An 18,088-nucleotide genomic window follows, 5' to 3' on the forward strand; every position below is an offset into this window, starting at 1 on the left:
AGAGATACTGCCTTGGAAACCCAAGGAGGGGTTGCTATGAGTCAAATCGACTCGATGGCAGTGAGTTTGGTTTTGGTTTGGTACAAGACATATTTACAATGGATGGATAGCTCCTAGAAAAATAAACAGAGTTCTCAAATAGCAGATGGGGTTCCTGGTGAGGCACAGAACGCTCTGACTCTGGAGATAAAACCTATCAGAGAAGTTAGAGGCATCGGCTTGGAGTTCTGACTAAGGTCAAAATCTTTACATTTCTTTGAAGAGTTTTCCATTAGGAAATTAGGTAGTGGTGGTAACAATTACAGTCTGTGTGGACATGTGTTCTTGCTGGTGTGAGATCAGTGCTGTGTTCGGTGTCATGAAAGTGTACAACCGGACCATGCCTTTTCCTTTTTCATACATCTTTAGCATAGCCTGAATACTTCGGGTGGTAGTCGGGGTCTCCTGCTTCCTTAAGCATACCAAGTTGGGGCCCTGATGCAGATTTACAGAGAGGCAGCAGGCCTGTGTCCTTACCATATCCCAGACAAAATTAGACAGCCAGTAGATGACAGGTTTCACTCCACTGATGAACTGCAGGTGTTTCGCTCTGCTGACCCGTTCCTGGATCAGGAACACGACAAAGCTGGCCGGGACGAATGACATTGCAAAGATGACACAGATGGAAACGAGGACATCCACTGACGTGGTCATCCTGTAAAGAAAACAGTAATGAGGAGCTCAGGGGCCTCTGATGCAATTTGAGACTCAATCAATAAAGATACACACACACAGAGACAGACACACAAACACACTCTCTCACACACAGACACACACAAATGTTCCCTCTCACACACAAACACACAGAGAGAGACAGATGCATGCATGCTCTCTCTCACACACACAGACATGTACTCTCACACACATAAATGTACACATTCTCTCTCACATACACAAATGTTCTCACACACACACACAAATGCTCTCTCACATACAGAGACAGATGCACACATACTCTCTCTCTCACACTCACATACACAAATGTTCTCTCACACACACATGTACACATTCTCTCTCTCACACACACACAAAGGTTCTCACACACACACAAATATTCGAAGCCCAGCCCAGGAAAAAAATACCTGTTCATAAAATTTATTTTATTCAGGAGTTAAAAGAGGATTATTTTCAGAAAAACTGAAAATTCAAACACAAAACTAATTTCCCTAAAGTTGAAAGAGTCTACTGCCAGACGTAACTACTGAGAAACGTCTGAGAGTGGCCTATTTGTGGTCATTGTGGTCCCTCTCAGCACCCACTGTTCTGCCCTTGTAAGAGCAGCACCATGTAAACTTTCACACACAGAGGACTAGTGTGGCTTGAAAACAGGAAGAGCAAAAAGATCGGGGTGAAACTACTCAAGTAAGTTCATTGGGGGAGCTGTAAATAAATTAGAAAACCATAGCGTATAGCAGATCATCTAACAGATACAGAAATGCTAACAGATCGTTGTTTTAATAACAGTTTCAGAAGCCCATTAGACAGGGTCTTGGTATAAACTCTGCAGACTATGCTTGTCCCCTACAAGAGTTAAGCAGTAGAGCTGTGTCTGTTCCACATACAGAAAGGAGACCTGATGCGTGTTGAATCAGTATCAACTATGTGACAGGTAAGGAGCTGTGGTGGCGTAGTGGTTAAAGTATTCAGCTGCTAGCCAAAAAGGCCAGTGGTTTGAACCCACTCTCTGCTCCATGGGAAAGATGAAACAGTATGCTTCTGCAAAGGTTTACCAGCCTTAGAAACCCTCTGGGGCAATTCTACTCTGTCCTAAAAGGTCACTATGAGTCAAAATTGACTCAAGGGCAATGGGGTTTGCTCATTTTGTGTTTTTGACATGCCATGTCATGGACTTGGTAATTTACACAAACTCTCTCATTTAACACCACATTCTACAAAGTTTTAGAGACCAGGTTCAAACCCAGATCTCTATGATTGCAAAGGGTATATACACTTTGCACTGGAACACACTGCCCTTCAACTTGACAAGTTCAGAAGACTTATCCAAAAATAAGGAAAAAAATTAAAAATGCAATTAAGCTAATAAAACATGTTTCACCAAGTACAAAACTGTTGATTCAAAACAAATGAAAGTGACTTTTATTAAACATTTGTGTTCATGGTGAGTTAGATTAGTTTAAGGTTTTCTGAACAAGGTTTTAAACTACTTTTTCCGAATTTACTAAATGTAGTAATTTTTATAAATGAGTGTCTTTTCTCGTCCTCAGTTCAAGAAGCCCTGTCAGTCATCCGTTTCCGCTGAGAGTCTGGATCCCACTCAGGGGCCATAATGTAACTATCTCCCAGCTGTACCCTACAACCAGCTTCCTACCTCCCTTCCTCTGCTCTGTGACTTCCCAACACCCTCCCTTCTCCTCTCCACACCACACCCGTTCAGACAGTGCTGCGCTTACAGAGCCACTTCCGAGAGCTGCTGCTTGGTGAGGTTCAGTGGGTGATTGAAAGCAGTGATTCCGTACTTCCTCGGGTTCTCTCCCTTCTGCAGGTTGGCCCGGAGGATGGCATTGTTGATGACGTTCAGGAAAGAGCTGATGGCATGCCAGCCCTTGTTGTTAAACCACACCTGAAATAAGACATACCAGATGCAGAGCAATACCCCTAAACCCTGCTCCCAGAGGTAAGTGCTCGCACAAAGTATCACATAAACCAGGAGGAAACCGTTATCACATACCAAGTCAAAATGCCATAGCAAATACGGGAAAGTAATGACAGCAGCCAGGACACACTGAGCACTGAGCATGTGGCCAGGCACTGTGCTGAGTACTTCAAATCTTTAACTCATTCAAACCTCACAAAAGCTTTGAGATAGCTGGAATCACCATCCCTATTTGACAGGTAAGGAAACTGAGGTTTGGATAGGTTCATTCACTGGGTCAAGGTCACAATGGCTCACTTGTTCTGTCTGGTGGCAAAGCAAATTCTCTTAACCACCATACAATATTGCCTCCTTAGTAAGTCAAAAGTATGCTCCTTCCTGTCATGAACAGTCTTTATCGACTTTATCATGAACTGATTAAGTACTTCAAAAGGAACACGAATTATTACCCACCAAGAAGCTACTAGAACACAGGCAGGGCTTTACCTTGACGTTATTTTTGGTGTCCAGTCCAGTCATGAACCGTCCCAAGCTGCTGAGAAAGCGATCTGCAGAACTGTCCTAAGGACAACAGAGACATGACTTGGTTGTGACAGTTCACACAGGTAAGGGTGACAACAGAAACACGACTCGGTTGTGACAGTTCACACAGGTAAGGGAGAACATTAAGTTTAGCAGTATGACTGCTCCTCGCTCACTGAAACTCAATGTGAAGCCATCATATGGCCCCTAAGAACCAAGTGACCAGAAGAAATCTAAAGCACTGGTACCGTCGCAATGCCACCAGTCATGGAGGCATCACAGGGCAGCTCTGTGAAGCCAGGTCCCGAGACTCCAATGTCGTAACTGGGTGGTGAGCAGCCTTCCTAGTGGCCCCTGGGCACCATCACAGGCTACAAGCACACTCCAGGTGCATGTGTCAGCCACATGGGGGCTGTGCCTCGAGCAGAGATACAGCCTCCAGGACCAGCACTGTCATCCAGCATCCTACGTGTTCTCTGACTCCCAGAGTCCTCATTTAAAACCAAGAAACTCGAGTTTCAGAGAAACAAAGTGAGTACTTATCAGATCCTGAAGACCAGTCAGCCAACTTAAAAAAGAAACTGATTCATTTCCTGTTTAGCCAGTGAGTATTTTAGGAAAGCATGTTTAAAGCCAGTTTACTTAGCCACTGGCGGGATTGATAACCTTTGATATTTGGAGAGTGTTTGAATCCCTGAATTTGTTTTTAATCTACACTTTCAGTCTTGAATGGACGCTGAATACTCGCTGGCACAAGATCACTAAATGCCGACAATGGCTGTCTGGTCCAAAGGCTTGAAAGCGATGTGCTGCCAGGTAATCAGATTTACCTGCCAACTATCCCCGTAAGCCAGCAGCTCTGGGGCCCATCTTTCTGACATGTCTTGGGATGGATAGCGTACCTTGGCCAGCTTCAAGTGTTTCTTCACTTGCTTGATGGCATCATTAACTTCTTCACTCGGAGGAAGTGCTTGAGCATTACTGGCACCCAGGGAAAACCCACCATACCTAAAGAAGAGCCCAACATTAAAATACAGACAACGTGCCACACAGTATCACTCAGTAGCAGACATAACATGTGTGTACGTGCTTCATTTAGAAGAATGTCCTAGTCAAAGAAGGTCCAAAGTTAGACTCAGCAAAAGTTACAGCTCAACTTCCTCTAACGGATTCTGCAATCTCTTAACTCTTAAGCATTTCTGCCCAGGCTGCTAGTAGAAACTAGATGGGGTGGCGAGGGGGGGCTTGGGCCTGATAATACACAAAGTTAAGACACCTGAGACACTGGGGAAAGAATGGTCATTCATCTCACAGATATCCAAGCCTGAACTTGGGTCTGAGCAACCAGATGGGGAATTAGGATAGAGGAGTAAGGAGAAGGGTGGGCCACACAGAATGGCTAGTTAGGGCTTTTAGACAGGACTTGGCTCTTCCCTAGAGTAAGGGCCACTGTAGGGGGTTTCTATCTGCTCTGCTCAGAGTTCCACAGGCCCTGGCCCCTTAGAGAAAAGGCAAAGAGGAAAGGTGGAAAGCAGTGACAGGAAGCCATGCTTTGAGGTCCCTGAGGCAACCCTATCAGCTACCTCATTTTCCAAGAGGAACAAATTGGCTCCAGACATTCTTCCCTTTCTTTTTTGCCCTAGTTACACCTGTTCCTTCAAAACTCAGAGGATAAGGAGGTTGCAAAGCAGTGGAAATAGATCATTTTAATGCTGGCCTCTTTGTTCATCTTAAGGCCTCCCTGGACCCAAGCCAAAAGCCTGGAAAACTGTCCCTGAGTCCCTGAGACCCCCTGAGATCTGATTTGGTGGTAGAAGTAAAACTAGGTCAGGTATCCCCATGACAATATTCTACTGCTTGTTAAATCGCTAGCAACCCACAAGAGATTTCTGAATCTCCTCAAGGAAATCAGTTTGCCAAATACTTTAGAGGCCTCTGAAGTGGCAGCCGGACACCAAGAAAAAGCACTCTGGGCAAAAATCCAAGACATGTGGGATCTACATCTGACTGCGCCCTCTGTGTTTATGGGGCCTGGGGCCTCTGGCCTCCCCATGGTGAGGTGGCACCTGTGAGTGTGTGACTGTCAAACGATCCTCCAAACCTGCAGCTTTTCTCTACCCAGGATCCCTGCATCAAATTTATACTACTAAACTAGAAGAGCCCGAGGAAAACTGAAAGAAAGAACAGAAAAGTGACAACTTACCTAAATTCATTCACCCAGATTTTGTTCTTTAAGCTACAACAGTCAAAAAAAAAAAAAAAAAAAATCAGTTCAAAGAAAGCATCAATTCCATTCCTGATGATACAGAAGGAGTAAATATCTAGCCATTGATACAATTAAGGGACAGGAATAATCCTGTGATGAGGTTGACCTTGTAGGGTTGTGCCAAGTGAAAGGAGCTCTGATCAGCATGTCCTTTCATCTTTCCATCTAAAAACATGTTTTACATGAGAATCATGCCTTGGATTGAACCAATTTGAAAAGCATCTTATAGACCAAGAGGTGGTGCGTAGGGCCACAAGGCAGCATGTGACTGAAAATGAAGCTCTCCAATTCAAAGGAGTACTTCAAAGATGGACAGCACACAGAGGGGTTGTGCCTCTTTCTTGGAAATCCACTGCCACTACCCTTCAAGCACACCCTTGTCATTTAAAGTCACTGTGAGGAGAGGCCAGCCAAGCAGACACAAGGGAAGGAAACCAGAACTTGGGCGTGAGCAAGTATCTGACCCCAGGCTGCAACATTTCAGGAAGCCACATGGCTCTTCCCAGCCAACGCGGCTGCTGATTCAGCCCAGGGCACCCTTCATACCACCACTTATTCTCAGGGATGCCATCCATGACAGCACATGCAAGGCATTTTACCACTGCACTTAATCCTGACGGCAAACACCTAAGAGCAAATGAACACAGCAATCGCATTTTACAGGATCTCAGCTTTACAAGGATAACCAGCTTCTCCAAGCTGAGCAGCTTGCAAGTGGCAGAATTCAAAGTTGAATCCAACTTTATTTGGATTTATTTATTCTGGACCATGTCGCCTCATCTTTTAAGCTGGTCCACAACACCTCTCATCATGTATTCTAGTTTGGGAGACTATCTTAAACTTCCAATGGACACCAACAGGCCAACCACTTGATGTTTCCCGCACCACTGAAGTCTATCATTCCTCATCCTTTCATTCAAGTTTATGAAATCATCACCTTTTGGCTATGATCTGCACATACGTCTTCACCAGATAATCTGAAATGTTTCTTCCCGTCAAGTTCTGAAGGATGTCCGCGGTATTCTGTTTCCTCTGTTACCACATAAAAACCAAGCACACATATCTTTATGGAGCAGAAGTGGGCCAGAAAAGCAAATCAAGAACTACAGTGACACGTGCCCTTCCAACATGTACCACAGTGTGACCAGAGTCCTGGCCACAGGATCCAGGCTCTGCTATCAGCCAACCACCTCCAAGGCCTGCTTCATGCCGTCCTTGGCACTGACCGTTTATTATGCCAAGCCAAGGTTTCCCCCAGGAAATTATTCTAAAAAACTCAATAACACACAGTGGAATATGATTTTTATAGTCACAAAAAGTTTTCAGGAAGAAGCAATGTTAACTATGTCTAGTGAATGATTTTATTCATTGGCATTATACTGATAAGTAGATTAGCTGTTATTTCAAAGAGATGTAACAAAGATATCTTTAAGTTCTCACATCCATTTAAAATTTGCTTGTCCTCAGCCTACAACCTGATGACTAGAAAGAAACAGAGAGATAACACCAACAAGCCTCTTCATAAAATTAGTCTCAGAACAAATAGTTCTGAACTTAGTGACTCAGAGGTGGTCAGGGTTGACAAGACCTGCCTGTTTTCGGGTCCAGTCTCCCCAGTTCATATGTGAGGACACAGGCCCAGCGAGATAAGTGGCCTATCAAAGGCTACCAGGTCATCATGGCAGAGCCATGGACAGGAACCAGGTCTACAGTGTCCCAGCCTGGTACATCTTCTGAGACACCACTACTATGGGAGAGGCCACGGTAAGTCTTCCCCAGGGCAATTTTGGTTTTAACTCAAACGAGTTACGTAACCTAGGCTGGCTTTTCAAAATGTAGAAATGAGCTAAGTTCCCTCTGATATAAGAACAGTGACCCAAACCCCTATCCTTCCAATACTTGCACGCTTTTCCCTATGACAAGAACGAAAATCGGGACTGCAATCAACTTCAGGGATGTGTTACCTCATACATTCCCACTCCCCAAGCAGAGGCTAGCCGGTCCCCACCTGCTCCAGTGCACTCTGAGAGCCACTCACTTGTGGAGGAGGCAGCCCCCCTGCCCCTGGGGGACACACGGGCAGCATCTTCTTGATTTTGTCGCTGCTACACTGGCAGGCTGGTGAGGGCTTCTCCATCGTCCAGTTCCCCTTTTGGAAGAGGTCTGTGATGGTCGGGGAGACTGGGGCAGTAGTCCACTCCTCTTCCCCCACCAAGCAGGGCATGTTTCTACAAAGAGAGAACACGAAAGGATGGACCACCCAATAGGGTCTGCTTTCCTGTTATCTCTGGACAGGACTAAACAGCCAAAAACATGCACCTATCCCTCACCATCTGGAAAAGACAAGCACAATCTCATCCGACTGATCCCACTACAGCCTTCTGAGCTGCAACATCATTTTACATATAAGAATGCTGGAACTCAAAGAAGCCCTGAATGCTCATACACCAAACAGCATTCAGTCCAATTCAGCAGCACACTGCCACTCACCCATCTACTATTCACTTGACAAATATTCACTGAGCATCGACTGTGTGTCCAACACCAGTGTCAGTATTTAAGAGTCTGGGGTGAAGAAGACAAAGGACAAAGTACTTATCCTCATGGAGTTTCCATTTCCATGGAGGAGACAGATTGAAAAAAACAGACAAATAAATAATATAAACTTAGTCTGAAATGAAGAAGAGAGTGGCTAGGAAGAAGGAGGGCTAGTTTAGCTAGAAAAGACTTCTCTAAGAAAGTGACAATGCAACTGAGACGTAATGATCACAAGGAGCAGGCCAGGCAAAGACTTTTGAGAAGAAAGAGCATTACAAGCAAAGGCAACAGAGAGTGCGGGTCCAAAGGCACTGAGCAGGAACGAGCTTCTATATTCAAAGAACAGCAAGGAGGGAGTGTGGCTAGAACACAGAGAGCTAAGAGAAAAGGTGATGAACGGATGAGAAGTGTGTCAGTGGCCACGTAAGGAGTCTGGATTTTGTGTTCAATGTGCTAGAAGTCGTATGGACAGTGGCATGATCCAATATATGTTCTAAAACAAGTAATGAATTGGGGAGGTGAAAGGAGGGGAGTCCTCTGTGCCAGGTCCAGTGCTTGGTGCATGAAAAACTAGGTTGTTTGGGATTAGTCTAAGGGACTGGTATACCATGCAATCCTCAGCCTATATGACCATGAGATCAGAAGAACTAGATGGTGCCCAGCTACCACTGTCAACCACTTGGAGGGGGATCTGTGTAGGAGATCCTGGACAGAGTGGGAGAACAATGTGGAACAAAACTCAAAATTATGAAAAAAAAAAAAAAAAAAAGACCAGGTTTGCTGCCTGATAGAGCCTGGTGAAACCTCTGAGACTATGGCCCCTAGCTGCCCTTCAATTTCAGAACTGAACTCACTCGTGTGGCAATTTGCTCTGTAAACATTCACCCAAATCACATTTTTAAAAAAATAGGTTGTCTGGAAACATCCAAGGAGGCAATGGCCTTTATCCCTGTTCATACTCTGAATTACTGTGGGATCCTCAGCCAGTCACTTTCCCTCTCAGGAATTTTTTTCTCAACTGACAAAATGAAAACATAAAATGATTTGTTTCAGCAAGTCCTTTCCAGTGTCCTCTCTTGTTCTAAAATTCCACAATTTATAGCAGAAATATACTCTTTATATTATTCCTGCATGTAATAATAAAATCAAACGAGCAGTGGAATGCTCTCTAATTCTCTTTAAAAAAGAATTTCCATTTTAACACCTCCACTAAATGGAAAAGTCAAAATAAGAAACAGTGCCCACCTGAAGCTCACACTCTAAAACCTTCAAAAGATGATAGACAGAGACAGAGTTAAATACCACAGGTTAAAGGCCACAGTTTGATGGGGTCCCAGTCAAATTTCTCTCAGTTCTACCACTTTTTGAAAAACTAAAATTGGATTTTCAGTAAGAGTTTCCAGGGTGCTGGGAGGCCGTTCCTTCAGGTTGCCTGCAAGAAATGTTTGGTGGTACATCAATGCTGTAAACCCTATGCTATCAGGCTAGTTCTACAGGCTAGCTCTCAGCCCAGACCTGCACATCATACAGATCCTACCTAGGCTGGCATCAATCTATGAGTCCATCAGGTTCAGGTGGCCAGTTGTGAAGTCACCTAACTATATTATCATCTTATCCCATTCTTCTATCTTGCCCCAAAAATGTCCATGTGGAATCTCATCAAAGGTCTTATCAAATCCAAATAGGCTGTGTCCGGGTCCTTATCCACTCTGGTCATTCTGCTCTTTGGGAGCCAACAGTCACCACTCACTAAGTACTTACAAACATATTGTGACTACGCATTTAGTAAGAACTAACAAGTACATAGTAAATATCCACTTAAAATGTGCTCTGGAGGAGACTTCCAGTAAGATGGAGGAATAGGCAGACAAGCGACACAGACCCTCTTCAACAAAGAAAGGAAAAACCAATTGACAGAGATACAGAAGATACTCCCGGAGCCCTGAGCTTTGAAAGGAACTATACAGAACTATACAGAAGTGGATTAGGCACCAACTAGTGGAAACCCCAGGGACGACTGCACTGGTGGCCTATGACTAGGAAGGGAAAAGCAAGGAGGGAGACAACCTGAGCTGTTGACTCACCGCTGTCCGGAGGGTGCAGCCATTTTGGTTGTTCACACGTGGCAGCCGTTTTGGATATTTAAAGTGACCAAAGGCACAGCCATTTTGAATATTTACAAGCGGTGGCTATTTTGGATATTAAAGTGACCGAGGGTGCAGCCATTTTGAATATTTACAAGTGGCAACCGTTTTGGATTTTAAAGTGGTAACATTCTCATTTGATTCCAGGGACCTAAGAATAGGGTTTGTCTGCCAAGGTCAGCAGGGACATATGAGAGGCTGACAACAGGAAAGGAAACAGGTGGTGAGTGTGTAAGTGCTGTCATCTAGCAAATAGAGGAGCACAGTATCCTGCTTGCATAGATAACATACAAATAAAACAAAATGAAAATCGTTGGCAGGTCACTCCAACACACAATCACCAGTTAAATATAAACACAAAAACATCACAATGCCTCGGAGACAACAGAGCATCAGAGTCCACACAAAGAAGCAGGAGAAACAAGGGACCAGGATACAGACCCAAAACACATCCCTGAGGAAGATGCAGCATTGGAACTCCCTGATAAGGAATTCAAAAGAATTATATTTAGGTATCTTCAACAAATTCCGAGACAGACCAAGGAAAACACAGAGAAAACCATAGAACAATTTCAAAAGACAATATAAGAACAAAATTACAAAATAAATGAAAAATTAGAAATGATACAACATCTATACACAGAAATTCAGAAGATTAATAGTAAATATTCAGAAAGAGATAAGACATTGAATGGGCAAAGAAGCAGAATTGAATCAATGGAAGACAGAATTAGTGAGACTGAAGGCAAATACCTGAACACTTTTTTGGAAAGGGATCAATCAGAAAAAAGATCAAAACAAAATGAAGAAAGCCTAAGGTTCATATGGGATACCATCAAAAGGAATAACCTACATGTAATCGGAATTCTAGAACAGGAAGAAACAAATAAAACCACAGAGAAAATTGTCGAAGATTTGTTGGAAGAGAATTTTCCTGGTGTGATAAAAGATGAGAATATATCCATTCAGGAAGTCCAACGAACCCCAAACAGAATAGACCCCAAAAGAAAATCACCTAGACATATCATCATCAGACTTATCAAAATCAAAGACAAAAAAAGAATCATGAGAGGAGCATGGGAAAAATGAAAAGTTACCTACAAGGGGCAACCGGTAAGACTAAGCTCAGCTTTCTCAGCAGAAACCATATAGGCGAGAGGGCAATGGGATGGTATATATAAAACTGTGAAAAAGAAAAATTTCCAACCAAGAATTATATACCCAGCAAAATTGTCCCTCGAATATGATGGTGAAATTAGGACATTTCCAGAGAAGCAGAAATTAAGGGAATTTGTTAAAACTAGACCTGGTAGCATAGTGCTTAAGGCACTTGGCTGCCAACCAAAAGGCTGGCAGTTCAAACCCACCAGCCACTCCTCAGAAGGAAGGTTGGGCAACCTACTTCCATAGTGATACCGCCTCAGAAACCCAAGGAGGAGTTGCTATGAGTTGGGGCCAACTTGACGGCACATAACAACAACAACAGCAGACCAACCTTACAAGAGATGCTGAAGGAAGCCATTTGGACAGAGAAGCAACAACAGCCAACACAATAGACCATTAGCAGACATAATGATATAACCCAGAAACCAAACCAGCTATGGAAATATCCAAAGTAAAGAAGCCTACAAAATTGTAAACAGGAAACCAGAGACATCAATTGACAGATGAGGACAACTACAAACCAAAAAGAGGGAAAAAACTTTGTCGTTACAGAACATCTAGTTGGTAGAGAAGTCAAGACTACTACAAGATAGAATGGACTGTTCTAAACTTGGGAAGAAAACTATATAAATCACAGGGTAACCTCAAAGACAAATGATAAACCTTCACATCACAATAAAAAAGAGGACAAGCACGAATATTCAGCAAATTCTAAAACAATAGCAATGAAGTAAGTGATAACACAATCATTAACAAAACAAGCTCAGCATAGGAAATTATACGGAACAAAGAAATCAACACAATGAAAAAGCATATAACAAAAACGACAGCAACAAATTCATATTTGCCAATAATTACATATCTGGCAAGGGACTTATCTCTAAGATTTATAGCAGAAGAGCGGATGTACACACACATAATGGAATGCTATTCAGCACTAAAGAATAATGTAGAGTCTTCAAAACACCACATAATATGGATGAACTTGGAGGATATTATGCTGAGTGAAATGAGTCAATCACAGAAATTCAAATATAGTATTAGTTTGTTGTTGTGGAGGGTCAAGGAAAGGTTCGCATATGGAGGGAAACTTTCTTTGTTGGTTGCCTGGTGTGGGAGGGGAGGGGATGGAATACTGCAAAAAAAAAAAAAAAAAAAATGCATTGACCCATGTCACTTCAGCTTTGTGTATTTCATTGTACATAAATTATATTTCAATAAAATGTATTTTTTAAAAAAAATGTGCTCTGGAACCTTGTGCACAGTTACAACACTGCTGGGCTTCCTCCCTTTAAGAACTGCAGTTCACATTTGTCTTTCCCCAATCATGCAGCAATCTCCTATCTCTCCATAATTCCTCAGAGATCACTGGCTATAATTTAACAAGCTCAGCTGCAAATTTTGCCCAAGACTAAAAATTTTGCCAAGACTTGGACCATTTGTACCAGCACTGGGCTCTCTTATCAGCTCCTCACCTGTAGCTGGCCTTCACTCACAATGATCTCGCATACATTCTTCCACATGGAGTCAGAGGAGTATTTCTCTGAATTTATTTATTCACTGCCCACTTTTTAAAAAAGAACTCTGAAGATAAGTATGATAAAAAAAAAACAAAAAACCATGCAACTCTAAAGGTGAAAACATCCATTTTTACAAAAATTAATATGTCCTCTTGTTAAAGTAAATGATTTGATGAACTAAACTGCAAATTCTATTCAAAGGCAGCTCTACAGTAAGGAAACATGGGTTTGAGAGAAAGAGACCAAAAGAAAGAATAGTCTTCCCCTTAATATCACGCACATCCACAGATCTACAAATCCTACAGAATTGAAGAAAATCCCTGCCTAACAAGATCCAGAAATCCCCTTCACTGCACTGAGTTACAGGGTGGGTGGGAGGAAAGAAGGGGAAGCATTTGATTGCTAGGTGTTAAGTGCTATTTAAACTAGATATTAATGCTCTAAAACATTAAACAAACAGCTCTAATGATTTACTTCAAAGGTTGTTAGAAGGCTCACCTAACGTTTGCTCCTAGATGGTTTGACTAGGCTACTATATTGGCTTTTTTATGCTCTCTTTAAAACAAAAAATGATTCAAAGGACAACTGATGACTGAAAACATGGCATGTAGCAGATTTGTGCAGGGTACTCAAGATCAAGCCAGGCAACAAGCCCAAGAAGCCAGCCGCTGAGGGGCTCGTGACTAAACGGTACTCACGGGATAGGATTGCCTTCCATGCATCGGGTTCCAAAGCCAGGGTCTCTGGTGAGGGCATTCAAGAGCTTCTGAGTGCCTGTATCCTCAGGGGCATCATTACTGTAGGTACAGGGGAGGCAGCCTGCTCAGTAATTCATGAAAAACAGGAACCAGGAGGAGCGAACATTCTTCTAAATTAAACACGTAATTAAGTACTTCCTGTGTGCCATGCTCTTAAAACAAAATGAGTATAACACAGACTCCAGGGACAAGAAATTGAGATTGGCATCAGGGTGACACGCACACCTCCAAAGCAGAGGCTGCATAAATATTCTATCTCTATCTATCTATCTAACTATATGACGCTAACTATACGTGCGTTTATGTACAAATGAAGTTACACGTATGTGTGTATACATATGTATTTTCATATATATGTCCACACACACATATGTATATACACATTTACACACATATTTTACTGTGAACTTATTAAGGGTCGGTATTCCACAAGTGCTCTCAAAATTATGCATTAGGCAACATAAGCAAGACTTTGCAGGAAAGAGCAGGCAGCTGTTATTGGCTGAATGTTCACCTGGGCAACCAGGCAACACAAAGAAGGGTGGGCACAGGTCACAAGTGCAGAACCACCCCTGTTTCACAGTACTGGGCGACGCAGGGCCAGTAAGCTGGCAAAGGGAAGAAGAAAGTAAACCTGAGCTCTACAGTAAGGAAAGATGGGTTTAGAGAGAAAGAGACTGAAAGAAAGAATAGTCTTCCCCTTAATATCACTCACATACTTCCTCATCCACAGATCTACAAATCCTACAGAATTGAAGAAAATCCCTGCCTAACCAGATCCAGAAATCCCCTTTTCCCTCTGTCTGAAGCTCTGGTTTATTATGGAGTAGGGGATATTTTTGTCTAAAAAACAAACACTAGCTAATACCCACAACCTAAAAGAATAGGTAATAAATACATGAACTGCATTGGGCAGAAAATAAAGCTTTAAATTCCTGGAGGTGTTCTGCTTTGACAACATAAGGAAGTCCTCTGACTCAACTACAAAGTTACAATGCAGCTATGAAATCCAAATATGTCAATAATTGAACTGTAGACGTTAGCAAGGGCAGATTACTGCACCTAAAACACACAGGCCTCTTTCTGACAACAGCAGTGTGAAGAGGAGAGGGGCTCAGGTGAGGCAATCAACCAAGACCTGGCCTGTTATTTCAGGTTTGTTCATGCTGTTCTTGGCATCTAATAGTAGTTTGTGTGGGGTCAGCCTTAGTCACAGCCGATCAAACGCAGTCCCCTTGTGTATTCTTGAATCCACCTCCCTATGGCCCTCAGCATAGTGAATACCTTTGGTCTGTCTGAGCTCTCCTCTCTCCTTGGGTGCAGAGGGCATGCACATACCTGACAAATGTGTACTGTTCGTTGTACATCCATGGCTGAAGTTCCAGGTTGGGGTACTTGCCAAAGGGTGGCACAATCAAGCTGAACACCAGGGCAATGCAGACAAACACAGCTGGCAACACAATCTATCACCGGGGGGTAGAATGACAGGGAGAAAGACAAGTGTTAGGCAAAGAGGCATGCCAAGACCAGCTGGCTTCCCAGACCCACCAGCATAGGACTGAGGAGTCAGGGCCCAAAGCCAAGTTTCCACAAGGCATTTGTTCCCCCTTCAAGCTTTATTTACCTTACTTTTTTGAGAATGTACAAAGCTATTCAACAGTTTCTATGTGTCTAAGTTAGTGACAATGATGACACTTCTCAAGTTGTGCGACCATTCTCACCTTCCTAGAGTGGGCCACCGTTTCTTTGTTCTTTGTGGGTCTTGTGATTTTTTGTTGGGGCATTGGAATTGTTAAGACTGTTCACTTTCTCAGTTTTCCCCCAGAATATGGAGTTTTAGCCTGAATTACTTTTTGCAAGAAAGTTAGGTGGGCAGAGCCTTTGGCCTCTGTTACTGTTTTTCTCCCTCTCTGTGATAGCTCCTTTTCCCTCCCTAGTTAAACTGGATTCAGGAATTCCAGATCTCATTTTTCAACTCTCAGTCTTTCATCAACATACGAGACAACATGCTGTGGTCAATCAGTCAACCAGCAGACACCACCACTACAGCCAGATATTGTGTAGTAATCAATTAACAGATGACACAACCCTGCTTGCTGAAAATGAAGAAGATTTGAAGCACTTACTGATGAAGATCAAAGACTATAGCTTTCAGTATGGATTATACTTCAACATAAAGGAAACAAAAGTCCTCACCAAGAAACCAGGAGCCCGAGACCCGAGTCCTGGTTCTGTTTCTATTACTAGTGTGCCCATACGGAGTCACCGTCCCTCTGGCTTCAGTTTTTCATTCGTAATCTGTGGACTGAGATAACTGAGTAGTTTTTATACTCTGATCATACTAGTCTACAGCAATGGCACCCAGGAAAAACAGCAGCAGTCAGTGTCTCCTACGAATGCCTCAAAAACCATGGCCATCCTTAAACCTCTTCAAACTTCCCACCCATTCTCTGAGAAGAATAAGGTCACTATGAGTCGGGGCCGACTCAACGGCAAAAAACAACAAACAACAACATTTCCTAAGTAAACTCGAAGCTCCTTCCATTTACTGTTAAGAAATGTATCTCTAAATAACGTGAACATTCCAATAATACCCCTGGTTCTAGTATCCTAGGGTTTTGATGCAGAAAATTATCATTTAGTGAATAACCCTGCTGGAAGATACTGTAATGAGAATTACTTCTTTTATCCTTATTACAGCTCTAAATAGTTTTAATCACTGTCACCAATCCACAAGCAAAGTAACCAAGGCTCAGAGACTACATAACTTGCCCAATGTCACACAGCCAATAAGTAACAAAACCAGAATTTAAACTGCGGCCTGTCTGCTCCAAACTCACATTCTTCTCATTACCTGCAGTCTCCAGGGAAGAATCTCTACAGACCCTCCTCTATCCTTATCAATTTTTATCAAGTGAAATCATTTCTTCCCTCCTAACCAAGTGAATAGGAGCTCTGGCAGCATGGTGCCTAAGACACTTGACTGCTAATCAGAAGGCTGGTGGTTCAAACCCACCAGCCACTCCTCGGAAGGAAGGTTGGGCAATCTACTTCTGTAGTGATACCGCCTCAGAAACCCAAGGAGGGGTTGCTATGAGTCGGGTGTGACTCGATGGCACATAACAACAACCACCACCAAGTGAATACGTACACACACTCTGACAAACAGGCAATAGTGTTAACAGCCTTCTCTCTCTACCAATTATATCCTGATCTCTCTGGCTACCATTTCTATCAGTTTTCAGTTAAACAACACCATAGAGAAAAATCGAATCTCCAATAAATTCTTATGTCAAGTGCATCTGGGCACAACATCATACATGTTCCAAAAAATTTGTAAAACATTTTACAATTTTTTAAAAAAACATACAAAAAATAACTTGCCCAACTAGTTTTCCTGAACTTTCTCCTTGTTAGGTCTCTTCTACAAGACTATTAAAATTAAGACCAAAGAATAATGCTTTAATCTCCTAACAAGCCTGTCATGGGTACTATTATCAACCCCATCTCACAGATGAGGAGATTGAGGCACGGAGAAGTACGGTGCCAGCAGATACACAACTGGGAAGGAGGAGGACTGGGACAGAAACCCAGGTCACCTGGCCCAGCATCCGCCTCCTAACAACGACGCTGTCCCCTGACCTGGCTGGTTAGGCAGCCTGCATCCACCTCCTAACAACGACGCTGTCCCCTGACCTGGCTGATCAGGCAGCCTGGAGTCCACCACGAAGCCCAACTTCCCAGCCGTAACCAGCACTTCTCACCTGAGCAAAGAATCCCTTCCGACTCCTCCTGGCAATCAGCAGCCTCTTCCACAAAAGGGCCACGAACTGCTGCTGTGTGAGCTTCCAGCCTTTCACCTGGTAGGAGCCTTTGCCGTCCATCCCACTGAGTAAGTCTGTCTCTCTGGATTCTGCAGGAAGCCAACATGAAGGTCACCTATCACCCTAGGCACTTTTGACATCGCCATGTCCCACCCACCAACATTTTCAGCAACCATCTTGGTTGGGGGCTTACAATTGAAACTAAATGTATCTTACAAGTAAAAGGCTTTCAAGACAAATCCATGTCCAAGAAAAAGTTATGAACCAAAATATCCAATGGCAGCAGCCTCTGCCTTTCAGTTCTTATCTGACTGGAGCAGAAAAACAAGGGGACTTTGACACAACTGAGGAGGTATGTCCACATGTAACGGGTGTCATAGCAAGTCATTCAGATCAATCAACTCACCCTCAATTTCTTAGAAAATATTTTATGAAACAGTCCATGTATGTGTGCTGACATACTTGAGAACATACAATGGAAATTTGTCTCTCATCTATTATGTTTTTAGTAAAAAGGTGACATACATTTCAAACAATATCTAAGTACCAACAACGTATGATGTCAAGGAGATCATGAAGAGATGTACACTCACATGACATGTCATTGGGAGGGAAAAAAAGATTTGCTCCTTAAAGATTTTGCAGAAGTACTTGTCTTAAACTAATGATTCCTAATGGAGGTACTTTGGCATCTTACCA

At 43.0% G+C, this 18,088-nt stretch overlaps 1 protein-coding gene across 1 annotated transcript in view; it reads right to left on the reverse strand.

Moving 5' to 3' along the window:
• The window catches only part of ABCA1 (ATP binding cassette subfamily A member 1), a 119,367-nt gene that overhangs the window by 23,006 nt on the left and 78,273 nt on the right, over positions 1–18,088 (reverse strand). Inside the window, exons 26-35 of the mRNA XM_007953759.2 lie at positions 17,330–17,478; positions 14,904–15,028; positions 13,506–13,604; positions 7,480–7,669; positions 6,379–6,473; positions 5,379–5,411; positions 4,078–4,183; positions 3,140–3,214; positions 2,451–2,620; positions 517–694 (exon numbers count right to left, since the gene is read on the reverse strand). Of these exons, the coding sequence (XP_007951950.1) occupies positions 517–694; positions 2,451–2,620; positions 3,140–3,214; positions 4,078–4,183; positions 5,379–5,411; positions 6,379–6,473; positions 7,480–7,669; positions 13,506–13,604; positions 14,904–15,028; positions 17,330–17,478 (1,220 nt within the window). The remainder of the gene's footprint in view (positions 1–516; positions 695–2,450; positions 2,621–3,139; positions 3,215–4,077; positions 4,184–5,378; positions 5,412–6,378; positions 6,474–7,479; positions 7,670–13,505; positions 13,605–14,903; positions 15,029–17,329; positions 17,479–18,088) is intronic.

Source organism: Orycteropus afer, unplaced genomic scaffold (assembly GCF_000298275.1).
Source record: "Orycteropus afer afer isolate SDZICR_OR568_19922 unplaced genomic scaffold, OryAfe1.0 scaffold00410, whole genome shotgun sequence".
Taxonomy (NCBI): Eukaryota; Metazoa; Chordata; class Mammalia; order Tubulidentata; family Orycteropodidae; genus Orycteropus; species Orycteropus afer.